This window comes from Grampus griseus, assembly GCF_964374135.1.
Source record: "Grampus griseus genome assembly, chromosome: 8".
NCBI classification, from domain to species: domain Eukaryota; kingdom Metazoa; phylum Chordata; class Mammalia; order Artiodactyla; family Delphinidae; genus Grampus; species Grampus griseus.
In genome coordinates this window covers 98347361-98369274 of record NC_139002.1, presented here as the reverse complement: position 1 = coordinate 98369274, position 21914 = coordinate 98347361, and the positions used below count along the sequence as shown (strand labels likewise).

General features: G+C 49.6%; 1 protein-coding gene across 1 annotated transcript; it reads right to left on the bottom strand.

Moving 5' to 3' along the window:
• Positions 1–13650: 13650 nt before the first annotated feature.
• On the bottom strand, positions 13651–18876 carry LRRC55 (leucine rich repeat containing 55; the record flags this gene model as incomplete). The annotated part of the gene is made up of 2 exons (XM_082660972.1): positions 18147–18876; positions 13651–13886 (listed from the first exon to the last, which is right to left on the bottom strand). Exons 1-2 carry the CDS (start codon positions 18865–18867, stop codon positions 13651–13653), a joined length of 957 nt encoding a protein of 318 aa, XP_082517098.1. The 5' UTR covers positions 18868–18876.
• Positions 18877–21914: the final 3038 nt, after the last annotated feature.

Below are 21914 nucleotides of genomic sequence, written 5' to 3'. Positions count from 1 at the left end.
CCTGGGTGCCCCGGATGTGCCCCTCCAGTCGGACACAGCCCTACAGCTAAAACCAGATGGTGCCAGTCTGTGCCTAAATACAAGGACCTTGGTGTTCAGAATCGAATGTTGGGACAGGGTCTGACAGATGTTATCCAGTACTGTGCTGTGTCCAGATGTAGGAGATCATTCTGGAGATGTGTTCGTGTGGGTGCTAAAATGTTGGTTCTTTTCTTTTCTTTTTTTTTTTGCGGTACGCGGGCCTGTCACTGTTGTGGCCTCTCCCGTTGCAGAGCACAGGCTCCGGACGCACAGGCTCAGCAGCCGTGGCTCACGGGCCCAGCCGCTCTGCGGCACATGGGATCTTCCCAGACCGGGGCATGAACCCGTGTCCCCTGCATCGGCAGGCGGACTCTCAACCACTGCGCCACCAGGGAAGCCCTCTTTTCTTTTTTTGAGAAATCAGGCTGAATATTTGAAATTGGGATTGCATTAGGAAATTCCTGAAAATATTTTCGGGCAGCTTCCTGAGTAGTGCTGTGTCAGAGTGACTTGGCTTTGTCTCAGAGGAATCTTTGGGGTCCCAGAAGGACTCAGGGTCTCCATCCTCTGCAGCTGCCCCCTTGAGCTCCAGGAATGTTCAGGCAAGGGGGACAATGGCACTGGCTTTTGGGAAGCCTGTGGCGTGTGGAAAAGTGCAGAGTCTCTGGAATCATACAACCCTGGGGGGGGGGGATTGGGGGCCCCAAATGTCCTGGCTTCACTGACCACCTGGGTGACATTGGTACTCACCTCTCTGAACCCCAGTTTCCTGTTTGGCTAAGCGGGGATGAGAAATCCTATTTCAGTGTCATCACGTGTATGAAATAACTGATGGAAAGCACTTAACATATTGTCTAGTGTTGAAAAAAACGCGCAGTCAATTTAAATTCTCTCTGTGATTCTCAGTCTGGGACCCTGAAATCAGCCAAGATTGAGGCAGATAGAATCAGAAGAACAGAGCCTTCCTCGTTGGCTCTGGCCACTCCTAGCTCTCTCTTGGGGTTCACTGCCATGGCAACGGGTCGGTGGAGTGGTGAGGAAGCCGATCTGGGCAGCTGAGCAACCAGAACACTGCCTGGCCCGCTGGCGCCTGGTCCAGCCAGGGGGGCAGCCTGATTCATGTCTGCCTGATCCACTGTCTTCATCTCAGGCTGCCCTGGGGGAAGCTTTTTGCCCAGGGCTGGGGAGAAGCCCACTAGCTGGGACGTTCCAGGTCCCTGGTGGTGGACACAGTTACAGGGGCTGCAGAGTCTTCGAACCGCCAAAGCAGAATGTGAGAGCTGAAAGGGACCCTGGAGATTAGTTCTCTCAGACTCCTTTCTTTATGGCTGAATACAGAACAAACCGATAACGAGTGTCTACGTTGTACCCAACACAGAATGAAGTTCTTTCCTCATAGGTTCATTTCTACAACAATCCTGTGTGATAGGCATAATTATCCCCAGGAGGGAGGTGGAAACCAAGGCCCAGAGATGTGAAATCTTTCATGTACAAGGCACAGCTAGGATTTGCACCCAAGGCATCTCTGATTTCAGGTCCTGTGTTCTTTCTACTACCTCGTGTTACCTATTGTCTGTCTAGCACTCAGGAACGTGTCTGGTTTATTCCTCTGTGGTAGTCCTAGTCCCCGGGACAGTGCTTCATGTATATTAGGGGTTCAATTAAAGATTGTTAGACAAATAAATCACCAGGGATAATTGTGGTATCATTTTTTGCAGGCATGATCCTAAAAGTGGGCCAGGTAAGTGTGTGTGTATGTGGGGCTTCTATCAGATCCTACAATGGGAAAGAGAGACTTAAGGCCCTAATGATGAGACTCCTCCCTTGGCATCCCAGCCGCTCTTAACCAGGCTGTTTTCCTACGAGTTCTAGTCACACTGGATTCCATGCTGAACATGCATTAAAATTCCCCTCTGTGCCTTCTCTCCTATTTTTCCCTGACCTGGAATATTCTTATTTCGATCTTTATTTGAGGATCCCGTACCCACTTTCAAGGTTCAGGTGTCCCCTTGCCTCTCTAAATTTCTTTACTACCTGTGGGTCTCTTTGGTGTGTCCTTAATTGCATTCTGCATTGTGGTCTTCCTTCCTGTCATGACTTCCTCCCCTTACAGACATGAGCTGCTAGCAGGCCCTGACTCTGTTGATCCTGCATCCTCTGGCACATTGGCACACACAGCAGTTGTAATGAATGTGGAACTGAATGGAGTTGACTAGTGCAGAGCTCCCCATCCTGGATCCCTTGTCACTCCAACGCTCTGATTTTGGGCTGGATTAGCCAAGGAGTAGGCCTAGAACTAGGCAGAGCTGGGGGTGGGGGAGCGGTGGGCCTCCATCTGCCTCCTCTCCCCAAGTGTGGGCCAAAAGCAGCTCTCTCCAGGGACCTCCCTGACCTCGCCTGACCTTCACCAGGGCTGTTTTCTCATTCTCTTGGATCAGGCTGAGAAAAACAGGAAGAATCATTAAAAGACAGAGCCTTCTGAGCCAGCAGAATCATGGCTGATTCTTTTTACAGACACCAAAAGCTTTGTTTATGCATCGTGACAAAAGAGTGGGCCTTTCCTGCCGGCGTTGGGGAGAAGCTTCCACTAACCTGGGTGCAGCCCGGCACCATGCCCGGCCCCCTTCGCTTCTCTTCCTCTTACTTCCACGGTTAGAATCGCTAGTGTTTCCCACCCTTAAAAAAATGTAGAGTTGGAGGACCCCTCAGGTGTGTCCAGAATCTCTCCCTGAGAGATCATTCCACTCCTTGCTACTCAAAGTGTGGTCCACGGACCAGTGATGCAGGAGGCTTGTTAGAAATGCCACTCCTGGAAATGCAGGCCTGCTGGTACAGCGTCTGCGCCTTAGCAAGGCCCCCTGGGAATTGTTATGCACATTAGAGTTTGGGAAGTGTGTCTCTCACTGTTTTTTTAAAATAAGAGGTGATGTCTGAACCCTTATTCGGGGGAATTATAAGAGGGAAATTCGTGAGTTAGTGGCAGGATTAATTGGTTTAACAAACATTTGTTGGAAAGCTGCCATACACTGGTCCTGTGCTAGGCACGGTGGATAAAATCTGAAGTAGGGATCCCGGTCTCTTTGGTCTTCAGTCATTCTTTCTTGTACATAACATTGCCTCGCCCACACCAGTGTTTGTTGAGTGAATAAGACGAATTCCAGCCTGGCGTTTCCTCCACTTCACTACAGCTGCCTTCTATAATTACCAGCCTCCTTGAGTAACTCGTAGCACTTTCAGACAGAAATAAATAAATTCTTTTTCTTTTTTTTTTTGCGGTACGCGGGCCTCTCACTGCGGTGGCCTCTCCCGCTGCGGAGCACAGGCTCCGGACGCGCAGGCTCAGCGGCCATGGCCCACGGGCCCAGCTGCTCCGCGGCATGTGGGATCCTCCCGGACCGGGCCACGAACCCATGCCCCCTGCTTCGGCAGGCGGACTCTCAACCACTGCGCCACCAGGGAAGCCGGAAATAAATCAATCCTTTAAGGAGGAGTTCAGAGAGCGGCTGCATCCTTGGTTTTACCAGCTCCGGGCAGCAGAATCTCAAGACTCTAGTCGTGAGAAAATGTTCATGCGATCCATAAGTCCACACCTCACGAGTGATAGAGGGAAAGGGTCTAAACCAAAACAAGGAGCGACTTCTTATCAACTAAACATCTCTGACGAAGCGACGTAGGACATAGAACAGGTTCAAGTATCAGTGCCTGACTCCACTTCACCCAAGGTCTGGTAATAGTTCTCACGTCTGTGGCCGGTGAGTCTGTCCTGTGCAGCCTGGATGTCTGCTGGGTGTTCCATGTGGCTCTTGTCCCCTGAAATCTGATCTCTGTTGGAATGTCTAGTTCTTCCTTTAGGGGCTTTATTATTATTATTATTATTATTATTATTATTATTATTATTATTTTTTTTTTTTTGCGGTACGCGGGCCTCTCACCGCCGTGGCCTCTCCTGTTGCGGAGCACAGGCTCCGGACGCGCAGGCTCAGCGGCCATGGCTCACGGGCCCAGCCTCTCCGCGGCATGTGGGATCTTCCCGGACCCGGGCACGAACCCGCGTCCCCTGCATCGGCAGGCGGACTCTCAACCACTGCGCCGCCAGGGAAGCCCTAGGGGCTTAATTATTGATTAAACATTTTGCTTAAAGTAATCCTTAGAAGCCACCTTTATTTCTGAGGACGGCTTTGTTTCTCCCTTTTCTTATTCATCCAAATAGCAACTGTGCAGCGCAGCCGCCCTCCTCCTGGTACGTCATAGGCTCCATGGCTGCATCTGTGCCCCTTAGGCTGCTGCATTCTTTCCAAAAGCTCAATATTCTTCCACTACTGTGGAGGGGGTGGGGTTCTTAACTTTGCTTGGAGGAGTCACATACTACCTCGTGTCCGGATTGTAAATGACTTTTCTTTTGGGGGAAAGCATGTTGCCATTATACGTTTCTCTGTAAAAATCTTATTTTGCAGTAATTGCTTGGGATGTCAATACTCTTCAAGACCAGTTTGAGATGGCTGGTAATCTTCTCTTCATTATTAATTTTTGTTGTCCTTGTCAAACTCTGAAAATATTGTGCACTGGCATTTCTCAAAGCAAAGTGATGCAAATTTCCAGTGGCGTTATGCCTGGAGAAGTTAGAAACAATAACTGGAGAATTCATCTGTTCCTTGCATTGGTCAATTTAATTGCATCTAGAATACTATTTTTATTAATAAAAATAGCAGTTGCTAATTGTTTGTTGATTTCTTACTATAAGTCAGACACTATTCTAGTGTCATTAGTAGGGATTATATCATTGAATCACCACTACAACTCTATGAGATAGGTAGTATTCCCACTATACAGAGAAGGGAATGAGTCGGGGCAATATTGAGTAACTTATCTGGTTAGCAGTGACAACAGCAGGACTTGAACTTGGTTGGTTAGACCCCGGAGCATGGACTCTTACCTTCTCTGCACCTTGCTCCTGGGACGGTATGATCGCTCCAGCTTTAGCCTTATATTGCTGACACATTTTTGTCCTCAATAAGTCTTTTCCTCATAGGCTAGTGTTTCAATTGTGTATTAGAATGTATTAGAATGTATTAGAATGTATTAGAATGTATTAGAATTGTGTATTAGAATGTATTATCTTCATAGAATGAAGATAGCCTTTCTGCTCCTTGGGTCTGGTTGAGCATACATACAGCTGAAGTTAAAAAAAAAAAGAGTTATCCTTGATGCCTCTTTTGTTCTCTCTCACCGTATCTAATACATCAGCAAGTCCCATTGGCTCTGCCTCTAAAATATAACCTCAGTTTGTCTCCTTACCCACCACCAACACTGGTAGCCTTTTCACACATCTTCCAACTGGATTATGCAGAAGACCCCTCGCTGGTGTCCCAGCCTACACCCTTTCCCACCTTTGGAACAGGTTCCATACAGCGTTTGACCTGAGCTTTGAAAAATGTCATCAAATTATGTCACTCCCCTGCTCAAAACCCTCCAGTGGTCTCCCATGGCACTTAAACTTAGTGTGAAGCCCAACTAAGGCCCACAAGGACCTGCTTGATGTGGGCATATTTCTTCAACCTCATCCCCCCAACCCTCTTCCTGCTGTGTTTTCTTTGCAGCACTTATCACTATTTGGATTTTTTTTTACTGTTTATTATCTGATCTAACCTCCATCCCCCACCCCCACCAATTCCCACTCCTAAATAGAAAATAGGCACCGAGGGGCAGAGACTTTATCTTCTCACTGTCATAACCCAGCATCTGAAACATGCCTATCACATGGAATTTTGAATGAGTGAAGCCATAAACTGCTCCTTTATATGGGACTCTAACTTCCCGTATGAACCATTCCCATAGCTTTAGCTTTTAACTTACTTGCATAGAGATCTCTTTTGAATACTGGCTCAGCTATAGGAGGCGCATCCTCAGTTTTGTGAACAATCAGCTACATTATTATATATTTTCTAGAGCTTCATGCAATGTACTCCCAAATGATTACATGAGCTAAGTGTAAAGCTGGGGGGAACACTATAGTATTCTTTTTATCATAACCCTCTCTTAGTGGTGTTTTTCTCCTTCTATCATCTCTGCTCTCCGTGGTGAGTGAGTTGGGGATAAGGACCAGTGACACAATAGAGCCAAAATTTTCTCCTCAAATAGCCTCTCAGTCACCACCTCTGGGCACTGATTCTTCCCCATCAATCTCTCTTATCCCTCCAATGGCAAACCTATCCCTGCAGTAGGTTTAATCTGCATCTGAATGGTGAAATCTGAATGCCATGCACTAACTCTTAACTTGGTAGTATTTTTTTTTCTGTTTCTTTACCTTTCATCACAAAGATCATTTTCCACAAGGAGGTTCATTTCCTTTACAAAGTTCATGTTGCATTACTGTTTATGTGCTTCAAACATTTTTGGTCTCAGCCCAAATGGATCCAAATTCATTTTCTAATGTTTTAAATAGTTTTAGAGCAGATTGAAAGTAGAAACAAAAAGGAGCAGAGAGGAAGTAAAAAAAAATTTTGAGCATTAAAAATTAGAAAATCAGACTGTTTTTAGACCTACATCACAAGAGATAAAACAGAAAAGGGCTTTGAGCAAAAAGGCCCATTAAAAATTTTCAGTTAAAGCAACTTAGCCAAGTGGAAACAAATAAGAATAAGAATGTGACTTCCCATCTATTGTTTCAGATAATTGCAAGGTTGTCATTGAGAAAGAAGGCACCTGGGAAGAGAAAGCAAGGAATCAAGGTAGGCTTGAAAACACTTTTTAGGAAAGAACTTTGTGTTTGTACTGAAACATGGAACTTAGTGGAAGCAAATAGAACAAAAGTCTTATCAAGTTTTTTTTTTTTTTTTTTTTTTTTTTTTTTTTTTTTTTTTTTTTTTGCAGTACGCGGGCCTTTCTCACTGTTGTGGCCTCTCCCGTTGTGGAGCACAGGCTCCAGACGCGCAGGCTCAGCGGCCATGGCTCACGGGCCCAGCCGCTCCGCGGCATGTGGGATCTTCCCAGACCGGGGCATGAACCCATGTCCCCTGCATCGGCAGGCGGACTCTCAACCACTGCGCCACCAGGGAAGCCCCTTATCAAGTTTTTAAGGGAGGTGAATTGCTAAGAAACCATGAACCTGGATTCGAAAAGCTATTGACTATTGAGACCCAAAACAAATTTCAGGTCAGCATACTTGCACCAGCAGGAGGCTGGTTGTAGAAGATGGACAACCTCCAAAGAGTGCATGGCCCCTAATACCCACTTTAGATATGGCCAGGATGAATAATGGAAAAGGGAGATCCTCCAAGAAGGAAGAGTCAGAGTAGAGAACAACCCACAAAAGAGTTCTTACCAGAAAGCAGAGTCAGGGTCTAATAAAGAACTTGATCTGAGGCCTTCATAATGCTCTTCCATCAGGATTTCAGAATTGCTATGGACCACGACTGCTGTGTTTTCGTTTTCCCCCTTTCTTTCCAAACAAGGGTTTTAATTTGCTGTTACTCTGTCCCTGTGCCACTACTGTGTACTGGGTATGTGTACAGTGGATGAATGATGAATTTCCTTTTTAGTTTATAGGTCACTGGACCCCAAGGAGACCTAATGGAGAAAATACTGCATCATTGGCAATCTTGAGCTTTGAGTTGGATGTGGTGACAGGATAAGATAAATGCGGGAGGAAGACTGAAACGGTATTTGCTGATGAGTGGAGCAGATGGTGTTAGAGACTTGGTGGGGTTTACGAAACCCTGTTTCCTTTGCTTTCAAGGTACATAGTAGTCTAGTCCCTTGAAATTAAATGGAGCCAAGGCACTGAGTTCTGGCCAGTGAAATATGGCTGGAATTTATGTACAATACCTCCAGCTTTGCCCCCCATCAAAGCTCCCTTGAGATTCTCCACACTGCAGAGAATGCAGTGGAGGGCTCTGTGGCCTCATGGATGGCAGGCATCAAGGGTCCCTGAATAACCATGTGGAGCAGAGCCTTTGACATGCATTGGCATGTGACATGAGCAGGAAATAAGCCTTTATTGTGTTAAATAACCCAGTAAACATGGCTTTATCCCATTGAGATTTGGGTATCACCTGTTATCACAATTAGCCTACCTTGATTAATGTAGTAATCAAAGTTATACAGAATGAAACATACAGGATATGTATTGTTTTTACCTATCCCCTTCCAATTTTTTTTTTTCACCAAGTAATTATAGAGGGTCTTTGTGATTAAAGGCTGACTTCTGATTGAGACTGGATTTTCTTAATGTCTCATATTGTTCTTGTCCCCTGAAGTCAGGTCGTCCCCAGGTATTATTGAGTGTCTAAATCCAGAACTACTACTTACTGGCTGTGTGACCTGTCTGAGCCTCCGTTCCCTCATCTGGAAATGGGTCTAATGAGTACCTGTCTTGGGTTGTCGTGAGAATTAAGTAAATTAATTCATGCATTGTGCTCAGCACAGTATCTGGTCACATGACCTGCTCCATAAATGCTTCATCAGTATCATCATCATCATAAGTTGCTAGGTATAGGCATGGCACTAGGGATAGACAGCACTGAATGAGATAGACAAGGTCTGGACTTCCGTGAGATATCTGCTCATTTCATGACCCTTATTTTTGATGTTTCACTTGTTCAGTATAGGCTCTCTTAAGTCCTTAATTTTAAGAGAAAGTTTTTGCCCCTCTCCAAACGACTCCAGAAAACACTGGTTATTGTTGTGCACATTCTTTGTCTTTCTATCTGAGTGTTCTGAGTCAGTGTGTGCGTTCCCTTTAGTGGCTTTACTCTGTGAGTGCAGTATTTGTACTCTGTGGGAGCGGGAGGAATAGAGGGAGGTTAAAATATGCATTGGTGGAAGGGACCACTTCCTGCTTAGAGCCACTTCCTCTTTAGAGTACCAGGATAACCATGGCTGCCAACATACACATACAAGTAGATTTTGCTCCTTCTTTTTCTGCCTCTGTTCCCAAGGTACACTGTCCAACCATCTCATTTCTAATGACGTGTAGGCAACCCTTGCAAGACTCAGGAAGTTTAGAATCCCTTCCTTTTTAAAAATTAACCTATGAGAACAGAGACTGAACCTACACCAGTGATGACCTCATCCGTCCTACCCCATGCATTAAGATGCCTGGTTTACCTGTATGCCTGATCTAGTGTCCTTGTGCCCACGCAGCTGGCATGGACCATCTCCCTAGCACACACTCCTTAGTGATGCTAACTAGACAGGCACACCCACTTGCCTTGGCATGTTTTACAGATGACCCAAGCTGCAAACACCAACATGTATAAGACATATGCTCTCCTCTTTGTGTAATTTCAGACACCAAAATATGCCTACACATAGGGGTGTGTGCCTACAGACGCAAGTGTATTCTTTTTTGCCTGGTAGAAATATGCTTCTGTGATGTTCCTTCTACTCCCACACATGCCCTTCCATGGCTGGCACACCTCCTAATTATTCCCATCTACACCCTCCCCATAGGCCCTTTGTGTGTATATTTTGGCACACATTCTCTTGATTCCGCCTAGCTCCTTTCTCTCTCTCTTTCTTTTTCTGCCTCCCTCCCCCTTCCTCCTCTTCACAACTCTTTAGAAAATTTGTTAAACTGTACACTCTTTTTTATTAATGTACATTTATGAAAAATTCTTCACAGTTACAAAAGTGCATGGTTATAAAATCATCTCCATACAAAGGTTGGCATCTTCCCTTTCCCCTCCCTGCCCTAACCCTCCCGCCCCCAGACAACAGCACTCCACAGTCGAGAGCTCTCTGCATCCAGAACTCTCCACCCAGTGCTGTGGCAAACACGACGGTGATTTGCAAAGGACCTTGTAACTTCCTCCTTCACTTCCCTTTTGCCTGCTTCTGGAGTGGGGAGAGCAGATGAATTTCTCTAGCTTTGGGAAGATGTTCTTTTGAGGCGTGGACAAAGGTGTCTCTTTTTACTCTTCTAGAGCTGGAAAGGATGTCAGAGTGATACAAACAAAGACATCTCTAGGGAAAATGGGGGTTCTAGGTCTTCCCTGATGGAGAAGTAGCTGTCTTGTTCTGTTCAAATTCCGTACACCAAGTTCCTTGAAAGGAACCAGTAAACTCTATAGCAACTCAGGGGATCTATTTCTGCGGGGTTTCCTGGGAATCCCTGCAGGAATGGAGATACAGATGAGGGTTTGTCATAGGGTGACCAGAGGCAACTTGTCCAGAGTGGTGTGTACAGATGTGGGGTCTTTTCTAAAGAACAATTTTCTTGGTCCAGACCTTGACCATCATAGCCCTGTTGGTTACCTAAACTTTGCTATCCTCAGGCCCGGCATGAAAAAATCTTCTGTGATGAGGACAGATCTCTGAGGGGTAGAGAAGCAATCAGGCTGTTGTTAGGCTGCCTCAGCTACATACTTGTCTCTCATATATTTTCTGAGCAGCTATTCCTACCCCAACCCTAATGGGATTCCATTTTAGTGTAGTAAGCGATACAGTAAACAGACAGCTGGGTAGACCATGTCAGAGAACTGAACTCAGGCTCCAGAGAGATGGCCTCATATCAGTAGATACCCAACATCCACAGAACCTCATGAACAGACACATGGACTCAGAGATACCTCCAGACTTACGTGTTAACCAGTCTGGAGAAAACCTAATGAAGCCTTGTAGGGGCAACATCATGGGTTCTTGGTCAGTAGGGTTGTGGGAAGAGTTCCAACCAGGACTGCTAGATTATCCCTAGAAGCATACCACTAGAAGTTTGCTTCTGATAGCCTGCACGAGATGGTGGTGGTGGCAGGCAGGGAAGAAGCACAAATTCCTTGGCGGTAGGGAAGTTAAATGCTTTCTACATTGTGGGTTAGTTAACTGGGGACCTTCTAGTAGCTGGAGAAGCATCTGTTCTTTAAAAGCCTGTATCCTACTCAGAAAGGTTTGCCATTAATGGGAACTAAACAGTATTATTAGAATGGACATTTGATCTCAAGGGCTAGCTTGTTTGGTCTAGTTCTATGCAAAAAAAAATCACATGTCTTAAAATATGTTAACTATATTTCAGCAAACCAGAGTCTCTAAGAGATTATGATAGATGTATATGGTGTCCCTCTGTGAGAGGTTTAACTGTTTGTGTCAGGACTATTATTTCTAAAAGTTCTTCCTCAAATACTTTAGGCTGTCAGCTTGACTCGTGGAGAGAGCGGCCCTGGTCCGCTTGTCCTTGGACACAGTTGAAGAAGACAGTGGGCACAGTTCTGCTCCCGTTCTCACGGGAGCGGGGTTCTGACCCAGGTGTTGTAAGTGAGATGCAGAGGAGACAAGATTCAAGTACCCCAGGTCTAGCAAAGTTTCGGGCACTCTTTTGGTTGACTAGCTCAGGGAAGCATGAATAGGGGAAGACTTCTTGGAAGATGATGTGCCAGGAGGATGGGTGATGCAAGCTTGCTGGAGCTGAAGGCAAGGTAGAATGTCCTCGTTTTAATTCTCATTTTGGCCACAGCCTTGCCAACATATTGGACTGGGTCTTAAAGTCTTCCCCTATCTTGCAGAGGCTCTCATCCCACTGCTTTCCTGCTTCCTTTGTATCTCTTGCAAAACTGCACAGCAGGGCTCAAGTAGGAACGCAGCTTCCTCTCCTGTTTTCCAGAGGTCTTATTTCTTGCATGACTACCACCGTGGCCACCGGTCTTGATGTGTTATTTACACGTTGTAAGGCAGGTGTCTCCTATTCAGATGTTATCTGTGCTGCTTCTCTGTTTCAGGGGCTGACGTGCCCTGAGCACATCTAAATCTGCAGGGCACCTGATTTTACTGCCCTTTATTTAGCTGATCTACTAGGACCTTCATGGCTGTGAATCCTAGGGACCCACTACCCAGCCCTCCCAGGCAGTTTCTTCCTCAAGCACCTGGGAAAGCACTGGAAAGAGAAACGAGATGGAGTTGAGTCGCAACCCTGCTGTGTAAGCAGGTCACACCCAGTCTTGAATCTCTATTGCTCCATCTGTAGAATAAGAGTAATGATGTCGGGCTTGTCTCCCACACAGGGTCGTGCAAAGTCAAGGAGAATGACGCCAAGGTACCTGCACAAACTGTCCAGCACTGAACAAATACAGGGAAGATAATGATGAAGATGATGAAACTGACAATGAAGATGATGACAATGATGATGATGATAGTTGTGCTTCGCACATGAGATTACTTGATTTTTGACTGCTTAGACACGGTTCCCTGAATGGAGCTGCCTATCACCTTCCTTCTAGAGTTTATCCGGATAATGTTGGGTAAGATACTCAGCTCTCTACAATTAATTCATCTGTAAAATGGGAATCATAAAACTCACTAGGCAGTGTTGCTGGGAGAATTGAAATCAATGACTCAGCAGATTTAAAAGTACCCAGGAGAATGCCTGGTCCTTTTTGGGAGCTTCATCAAGTTGGAATTTGAACTTAGATAACTTTAGAGGGAATTGTGATGTTCCCCAACTTGAATGGGGTAGTAGGAAGAGCACAGATTTTATTTTACTCGTTAAGTAGCATGTGACTTAACCTCTCTGAGCCTTAATTTCTTCATCTGTAAAATGGGGACAGCAGTGCTCACCTCAAGAGGTTGTTGTGTGCATTAAAGGGAATTGTCTCTGGAGAGAGCTTATCACAGTGCCTGACACCAGCAAGTGCTGGGTAATTAACAGCTCTCTCACCCTTATGCTGAAGTGGGTGAGTTGCTTAGAAGGGGGAGCAAATCCTCTGATGGTTACGACTGTGGCAGCCTTCTCCTCCTTCCGTCCTGGGTATCATGCTACAGGGCTGCAGCCCATGGTGCGCTGCCCTGTCGAGATCCCTTGGCATGAGCACCGTGGCAAGAACAGTCACAAGATTAGGAGTCCCAGGGTGCCAGGACTCCTGCTTCCCTCTTCTGAAGCCCAGGCTCGAGTGAGAGGCAAGAGACAGGGGTAGGAGAAGAGCACTGAAGGTGTCCATCCTCAGTTTGCTACCTGGACCTCGCCAGCATGCTACAATTGGCCGCATAGGATGGGGGGAGGGCAGTCAACAGGAGGTGGTCTCACCTGGCAGCTGTTGGTAGGAGGAGGCTCAGGGGGCTGGCATGGAGGTGTTCTCGCCCTCAGAGGCAGTGATGGGCAACGCCGAGGGCTGACAGATTGGGTGTCAGGGGGAAAGTTTTGGTCCTGTGTCACTTCCGCTCTGTACATTGAAGTCACAGGTATCGTTCACTGTTCTCAACACACCAGGCATACTCTGGTCTCTGTCATTGGCTTCTGTCTGTCCTTCTTTGTCTATGGACAAAGCAGACAATTTTTTGATGACCCAGTTCACCTGGGTCATCAAAAATCACCTCCATTCTTATAATTCTCTTGGACTTTTCTAGACACAGTTGATGACCCCTCCTCTGGGCTTCCATAACTATGTACTCAGTGTGCTGATAAAAGGTCTTAAAGGGAAGAGTTTTCGACTCTCTCTCCTCTATCCGAGGTAAGTGCCTTGAGGGGCAAAGGTGTAGGTCGGTCCCAGTTCCTAGCACAGTGTCTGGCCCACCGTAGAAGCTCACACGAAGGTAGTTTCCTGACCTTGCTTGAGCCACGACCTGGCTGCCCACTCTGGCCGGGGCAGAGCCAGAGTGGGCAGCCAGGGAGGGTGCCCGGTGGTCAGCGGCGTGGAGGTACCCGGGTCAAATCTCCTCCTCTTCGCTGGCCTTGCTCCAGCGGTGGCAGCAGTTGGCCGTGATGCCCAGGAGGAAGTTGGTGGCCACGGATGCGATGGAGACCACGAAACCCACGAAGGCGATGAAGAGGTAATCATCCAGGGTCAGGGTCAAGTGGCAGGCCTTGAAGCTCTCCTCGGTCAGGGAGAAGAGTGGGGCGCCCTCGACTTCTGGGGGGCCCCGGCACTCAGCCAGCTGAGAATCTGCAACACAGAAGCCAGGGAGGGTGAGTGGCTTAGGGGAGAGCAGGAAGAGGGAGCCCCTGCCCCTCCCAGGAGAAGCTGGGTTTTTATGAAGTTTCTTCCGTGTGCCAAAAGTTTCACTCACCTTCTTTAGTGCCCTCAACAACCCTCACAGCAAGTTTTTTTTTTTTAATTTTTTTAATAGATCTTTATTGGAGTATAATTGCTTCACAATAGTGTGTTAGTTTCTGTTGCACAACAAAGCTAATCAGCCATATGCGTACATATGTCCTCTTATCCCCTCCCTCTTGAGCCTTATATATGGTTTTTTTGTGTGTGTGTGTGATACGCGGGCCTCTCACTGTTGTGGCCTCTCCCATTGCGGAGCACAGGCTCCGGACGCGCAGGCTCAGCGGCCATGGCTCACGGGCCCAGCCGCTCCGCGGCATGTGGGATCCTCCCGGACTGGGACACGAACCCGTGTCCCCTGCATTGGCAGGCAGACTCTCAACCGCTGCGCCACCAGGGAAGCCCCTATATATGTTTTTATAGAGGTGGAGATCACTGCTCGGAGACTTTAGTAACTTGCCTAAAGTCCCGTAGCCCCTGCTAACGGCAGATCTGGGACTTCTGTGGGATTTCATCATCATTGTAATCTCTTACAATAGCCTCCCAACTGGTTTCTAGGCTTCTGCCCTTAATCCACCTCGACACAGCTGGCTGAGTGATCCTTTTAAACCTGAAGTCCTGCCATGTCACTCTGTGCTTGAAACCTTCCCCAGGCTTCTTCTCCTTCCCAGAAGAACCTCCCCATCCCTTCCACTCTCTTCCTGGTTTGCTCAGATCCATCCACGCACACCTCCTGCTCATTCTTCCATCACCCCGAGCATGTCCCCTTTCAGTGTGGGGAGGGGGAGCCTTTGCATTTGTCCCCTCGTGAGGGTGCTTCTCCCCTGGATCTCTGCACAGCTCAGGCCCTCACCGCCTCTGGGACTTTGCTTGAATATCAACTTCTCAGTGAGGCCTTCCTTTCGGATTCTATATAAAACAGCAACCCCACTTCACTTTTCTCTGGGCCTTCTCTCTCTTACCTACTTTGCTTATTTTTTTCCCCATTGTAATTATCACTGTCTCACAGTTTGTTTATTATCTGTTTTCTCCTTTTGAATATAAGTTCTTCCTGTAGTATCCTTAGCATTAGAACAGAGGCCTGCCCATTAAATGCTCAATTAACCTTTGTTAATTGAATATGTGAATGAATGACTCTGTCCAACTCCAAAGCATTGGGTCTTTCTACTACCCCATATGGCTTTTCCAGATACACAGAGTGTGTAGGGTTAAGAGTTTGGGCTCTGGAGCTATCGGCCTTGGTTCAAATCCCCTCTCTCTCCCTCCCTAGCTGTAGGATTATGCCTAAGTTATTTAACACCTCTGTGTTGTGGTTCCTTTATCTATAAAATAAGGATAATAAAAGTAACTGTGTCATGGGATTGTAGTGAGGATTCTACGAATTAACTTACAGAAATGATATGTTCTTGGTACACAGTAAGTACTACATAGGTGCGTGTTTTTATTGCCATCCTAGGTTGGTCTTTCTGGACAGGTCAGTGGGGTCATATTCTGCACACAGACTTCTACAGGAGGGGCTTCTCCTTCGGTGGGGTTGCTGTTCTCTCCATCACTGATGGCCCCAGCTCACCCTTCCAGGGTCACTGGTACAAATGCATGGTGGCTGTCAGTGGCTGCATCTTTCTCTGCCTTGGGAGGGAGAGCGGCAGGCAGAGAGCAGTTCTGCCTCGCAGTGCCAGCACTGGCCTTCCAACAGCCGGCCACTCCTTCGCTCAGTGGGTAAATATTAATCCAACTCTCTCCTTGGGCAAGTCTTTCTTGCTCTTCTGGTTCTTATGAAGAAATGGGAAATGTAAGAAGGGGATAGTTTGGTCTCAATCGTCTAAGAAAGTCAACGTGAAGGAGCTTTTTAAATTATGTGGTGCATAAATGGTGTGTATTCATTCTGCCGTCTTTGAGGGAGAAGAATAAAATGATGGACTTGGATTGACTCTTTTGAGAAACGGATGAGCATGATTCTCCTTAGAAATGGAGAGTCAGGTTCAGAGGGAGGCTGCAACCTTCCCCAAAGCCCAGGCTGAAGGGTCTCTGTAGGCTGTATGCATAGGACCCCAGACTCCAGCCAGGACGAGATGGCACCTGGAGTTGAACATCCAGAACCAGAAGACGCTGAATCCCAAAGTCTATTGAGTGAATGAATGGGGTGGTGGTGATGCATTGCAAGGCTGGGGGATGTGGGGACCCTGAGGGCAATTGACAGAGCCTGCAGGAGGGCAGGATGGGAGCCCGGGGGCTGACGAAGCCCTCTGTTAAGTCAAGGGACCAGTCTCAAAGTTGATTTATATCCCAAGGTCTCCCTATGTTTCTCTGTGTTGGGATTTGTCCAAAAGATAGGGATAGTAATGGGAATCCCATGAAGAAAAAGGGAGGAAGAAGCAGAAAAAGACAAAGGGAAGAGTGTCACCTAGTCCTACCTAGACTGGCAAGTTCTTTGCCTCCAAGACGAAATATCCTGGAGAGTGTGTCATCGTGCAGGGTGTTCTGTGGAGGAACAGGGAAGCTGCGTCTCTAGCTGTGGCCTGTGGCCAGTCACTTTCCCTCTCTGGAACTTGGGTCCCTCATGTGTACGGACATGAGACTTCGCTGATGGGATCTTGGACCCCCCTCCTGCTCACTGGGAGCCTGGGCTTCTTCCGAAGGGCAGCAGGGACCTCCGAGATCCCAGAAGAGGAGAAGCCCCTGTGTGTGGAGGAACCCTGCGGGCCATTTCTGTCCTTAGTGCACAAGAGAGAGGGGACGAGGTGCAGCCTGCAGAGGTTAGCCTAGTGGGGAGATCGATCCAGGCAGCCAGGCTTCCCCTCGTGTGCCCTCCCCTCAGCCCATCTCGGTCCCCAGCTATTTTGGTCCCAGAGATCTTCCTCCCGCAGTTCTGTGGGAACACTGGAATCGTGACCCACAGCCCCCCGCAAACTATTTTGATCCTGGGCTCCCCACTCAGTCCTCCTCTCCCTCCCACCTCATCCAGCACCGCTGCTTCTGAACTCGCTCTGAGCTCAGGCTCTGGGAAAGCCCCCGGGTGGTGCCCCCCCCGGCTAGCCCTACTGCAGAGGTTCGGTGCTGCCACACAGGAGAGCTGGTGGCTGGGGACCACAGCTCAACACTGCCTGCCTGCAGGCTCACTGAGCCTGTGGGATTCAGGCTCCTTCAGTCCCTAGTCCATTCCCAGTAGAGGCTGGCTCGTTAAACAGCCACATAATAGTTTCTCTTCTCAGATCAACACTCCATGCCCAAACCTTGCAGAATTCTGCCAAGGCCCTTTGGCCAGCCCAGAACTCAAGTCCTGCCTACTCCTGGTAGCCTAGAACCTGACTCATCAGGATACAGCCAGAGGGCAGCCAGGCTGCCAGGGTTCAAATCCTGACTCCAACCCTTAACGGCTGTAGGACGTTGGGCAAGTTACTGAGCCTCTCTGTGCCTTGGTTTCCTCCTGTGTGTGTGTGTGTGTGTGTGTGTGTGTGTGTGTGTGTGTGTGTGTGTGTGGTGTCTCACCGGGGTTCTTGTGAGGATGAGATGAGCTAAAACATGTAATATATTTAGAATAGGGCCTGGCAGATAGTAAGTACTACAATAAATGGGGTGAACCATTTCTATTTATTTCTACAATTTATTTCTACAATAAATGGGGTGAACCATTTCTATTTCTTCTAGTACTTAGCACACTTAAAAAGCAATCTGGTAGAGCAGAACAGAGCTTAGAAGTCAAATAAACCTGGGTTTTATCCACAGCTCTGCCACTTTCTAAATGAGTGACTCTGGCCAAGTCTTTTCATTGTTCTAAACCTCAGTGTCTTCACCTGTAAAATGGGGATAATAAGAGTGGGGTCCAATGAGATAACACCTGCCAAGTTGGAAGGTCATGGTGGACGCTCAATAAACACTGTCTATTATTAATGAGCTGTTCTTACTTGTTTGCTCTCTGTCTGCCTCATTAGGTCATCAGGGCCACAGGGGCGAGGGTGGCGTCTGTTTCATTAATGCCGGGTCCCCTGCACCGGGCACGCACAGCAAGAACTCGGCAAAGACTTGGGCAGTGCAAGACCGGTGCACGAGGAGGCGAGCCCGGGTCGGCCCTCAGCAGGTGCGCAGGGTCTCTAAGTCCCTCCCTCTCCCGCGGAGCCTTTGCTGTCCGCGGGGCCGGGCTCCCTCCCTTACCCGCCGTGCAGCGCTGGATGCGGTTCCGCAGCCACTTCAGCAGGGGCTCCATGGTGCAGCCGCATACCCAGGGGTTGCCGCCGATCTGCAGGGTCACCAGCCCCGGCAGGCCCTCGAGAGCCTCGAGGCTGAGGAAGGCCAGGCCCCCGTAGCTGAGGTCCAGGTCCCGGAGCTGCGCCAGGCCCTGGAAGGCCCGCGGGTGCACCCTCCGCAGCCCCGGGTTGTGGCTCAGGTCGATGTGCACGAGGCCGTGGGCGGCCTGGAACATGTCGGCCGGCACGTGGCTGAGGTTGTTGTAGCTCAGGTCTAGGTGTGCCAGGCGCTTGGCGTGCAGGAAGAGGCCCGCGGGCAGTTCGACCAAGGAGTTGTTGCGCAAATCCAGCACCCGGAGCTCTATGTAGCACGTGAGGTAGCCAGACGGCACGGCGGCGATGCGGTTGTGGGCCAGGCTGAGGTTGCGAGTGTCCCTCGGCAGGTCCGGGGGCACGGAGAAGAGCCGCTGGCTGCTGCAATCCACCACCTGGTTATGGCACGTGCAAAGGACCGGGCAGCTGGTGCCGGCATCCGAGGGCATCACCCCTGCGGCCAAGATGAGGGAGACCAGCAGCATGGCCGGGCGGGGGGGCCCAGGCCAGGGCAGCTGGGACCAGGTGTCACCCATCTTAGGCTGCTGGCAAGAGCGGTGCTGAAGGGAGGCCATCGGGGCTGGGGCTGTGTCCATGGAATCAAGAGTCAGTGTCTTAGAAAGGCAGCTGCATCAGGGGCCAGAGCCCTGGCAGGTGGGCTTGGCGGCACGTGGTATCATGGCTCCAGCCTTTCCCAGGAGCCTCTAAGCACCAGAGGGCTCCCTGCGTGAGCTCCACAGGAAGTCCCCTTTGGGGCCTAGGGGGCCGTACACCCAGCCGAGGTCCCCCAGGGTCTGAAAAGATGATCAAAGCTTGAGAAAGGAATGACCCAAGGATGGGGCTGGACCAGCTGCCAGCAGGTCGGGGAAGGGTCCCTGCAGGTCTTTTATGTCCCTCTCACCCATGACTTCTGGGTGCTTCTCTCTGGACCATGTCTTAGAGGTGGGAGGGGGACTGGAGGACAGGGAAGGTGCCTTTTAAAGGTCCTGGCATGTCTGCAAACCCCCAAGCCCTGTCCCAAGTCTGGGACCCATTAGGAGGCCAGGGCTGCTTTTGAACCTCCCGCATTCAAGGTCTCAGAGGCCATTGCTACTGACGGCCCAGTGGGCTCGAGTCCAAGAGGGTCCTGGAGTGGGCGTTTGGGGAAGGGAACCCGGAGGGGAGGGGGTCTCCATGGGCCTCTGAAAGCCTCGGTACTCAGCCTCAGTGTCTACCGAAATCCCCAGGGAAGGGAGGAGCCCCACGGTCGGCCACTGCGGCTGGAAAGAGCCATGTGTCCCGGAGGTGCAGGATGAGGGTCGACTAGGAGAGCTCAGGGGATGGACTTCCCAAGCCGGGCTCCGTGTTCAGTGGGCGGAAGCCGAATTCCCTGTGTCAACAAGGAAAGCACTCAGGCAGAGCGAACCAGTGCGTGTCCTCCCTGCTGTCCTCCTAGGTTCCTGGCTGCCTCCCCTGGCTGCCTTCTTGGCCACCAACCGCAAAGTTCTCTGCTTACTGTCTCTCAAGTGTGGGGACAGACCCCACTCTCATATTGTTGTCACCCACTAACCTTCCCCCCGCCGACCTGCAGCCATCCTTCTCCTAGGTGTCTGTCTTGGGCTAGGTGCACTGGCTTCTTCTCCTAGCCCCACCCACATCAGCACCCAACACCCCACCTTCGAATAACTCTCTAAGAAAAAATGCATACACACACTGGCCGTTTGCACACCCCCTTTCCACACTCAGCACTCCCATCTCCCCCCCCCCGCCACACACACACACACACACACACACACACACACACACACACACACACGAGCATTGTTCTTCTCCTGTGACTCCCCCATATTTTGCCCGGCCATCACACCTCCCCAGTTTTCTCTCCCGCTTCCTTCTGCATACGCATACCTGCAGAGCCTCCTTCCCAGTCTGCCCCCACCATCTTTCACCCCTGGTGCGCACCCCTAATCCCAGCATCCTTTTCCACAAACACTCCACTCTCCCCTCTGCCCCGCAGTGGGAGCCCACACCCACACTGGGTCAGGCAGAGAGGCTGAGCGTGATGACACACCCAGTGTCTCAGCTCGCTACCCACCCCGCATCCGCCGTGGCCCCTCATTTCTCTCGCACCCACTTGCTGTCCTCACTTGTCCTCCCCTCACCCCCTCGTCCGGCACTGCCTCTCTTCTCACCGCTTCCAGCCTCAATCCCCCCCACTGGGAAATCACCTCAGCTCCCCTTAACCAGACTCCTTTTTCTCAGCCCCAAGGTCTCCCCCTGCACTCCCACAGGAGCCCACTTACTCTGTTCCAAGGACACAGCCATCAATCTGCAGCAGACACGGGGCTCCCTCCCTCATCCTGGAATCCCCGCTCGCTCGCTGCTCCAGGAGAAGAGATTGCCTCACAGGCTTGTCCCCTCCCCCGGCCTCTCCTCCATGGCTCCGGGATCCCTGGGCAGCATCCTCTGTGGTTTCCCGTCCTGTGGTCCCCGTGCCGTTTCCTTTCTTTTACTCAAAAGGGGAATCAGAGAGAGGATGCTTAGAAGAAAGTTCACAGAATCCGAATGCTTCTTCCCGAAACTCAGCTAGTGCTGAGGCTGCTGGGGTATGTGGCTTCTGCCAGGTCCTCCCCTCCCTCCCCCTTCCCTCCCTCTCTCCCCTCCTCTCTCCCTTTTTCGCTCCCTTTCTTTCCTCGAGGGCCAGGTACTGACGTTTCACTGTCTCTTAGCAACTGCCTCCACATCTCTGAGCAACAGGAGAGCTGGCTATGGACCCCACCAAGATGACAGAGAAGAGAACGAAGCAGTCACAGAATCCACACCCACAGGATCCTAGTGATGGGACAAAGGGGGAGAAGGGGCGAGGCGGGTAGCCAGGCCAGGACAGGGGCAGGGACAGAGGAGCAGGCAGGGAGAGAGGGCAACAGGGCCCAGAGGGAGAGACTGGAACAGGGGCAGAAGCATGAATCTGGCCTCTGAGATGGAGGAAGGGAGACTTAAGGGCATCAGACCCAAATGGGATAGGAGGGAGGGCTTGGAATGGAGAAAGGAACCGAGTGGGGAGGCAATAAAGATATGAATGAAGATGGAAAGAAAAAAGAGAAGTGCATGAGACAAGTTTGCTCACTTGATGGGGTCTGTCTATTCAGTCCATATACAGCATCTGTTTCCCTGGGTCTGAATGTATTTTGGTCACTAGGTACCAGGTGACGAGACTGGCTCAGGGCTTGTCAGGGATAATTATAGGAGGTGAGAACTTTTCTGGGTTCCTTAACTGTCCTTAAGTCCTGACCCCATGAGCTCTGAGAGCTTTTGGGATGCAAAGTGCTGACTGCCCGTTCCAGGTGGGGTACCTGGGGCTGTAGAGACAGATGTGTCTCTCAGGGAGTGAAAGTTGCCAGAAAAACCTTGTGGTTCTGACTCTTTCTCCAGGCCCAGGGACTCTGCTGCCCTGTTTCCATCTCTCCAGGCTTCCTGCTCCCTCCCGCCCCAGACTGACTTCAGATGAGGGTGAAGTCTTTGCAAAACCTCTTTTCTTGGTGACCCATGGAACCAGTCTCTAGCTGCCCTGCATTTCAAAAACCAGCTTGACTAGTTGGTTTGGTCACAGAGCTGGTTCATTTCTTCTTTTATTTATTTATTATTATTATTATTTTTTATTTTT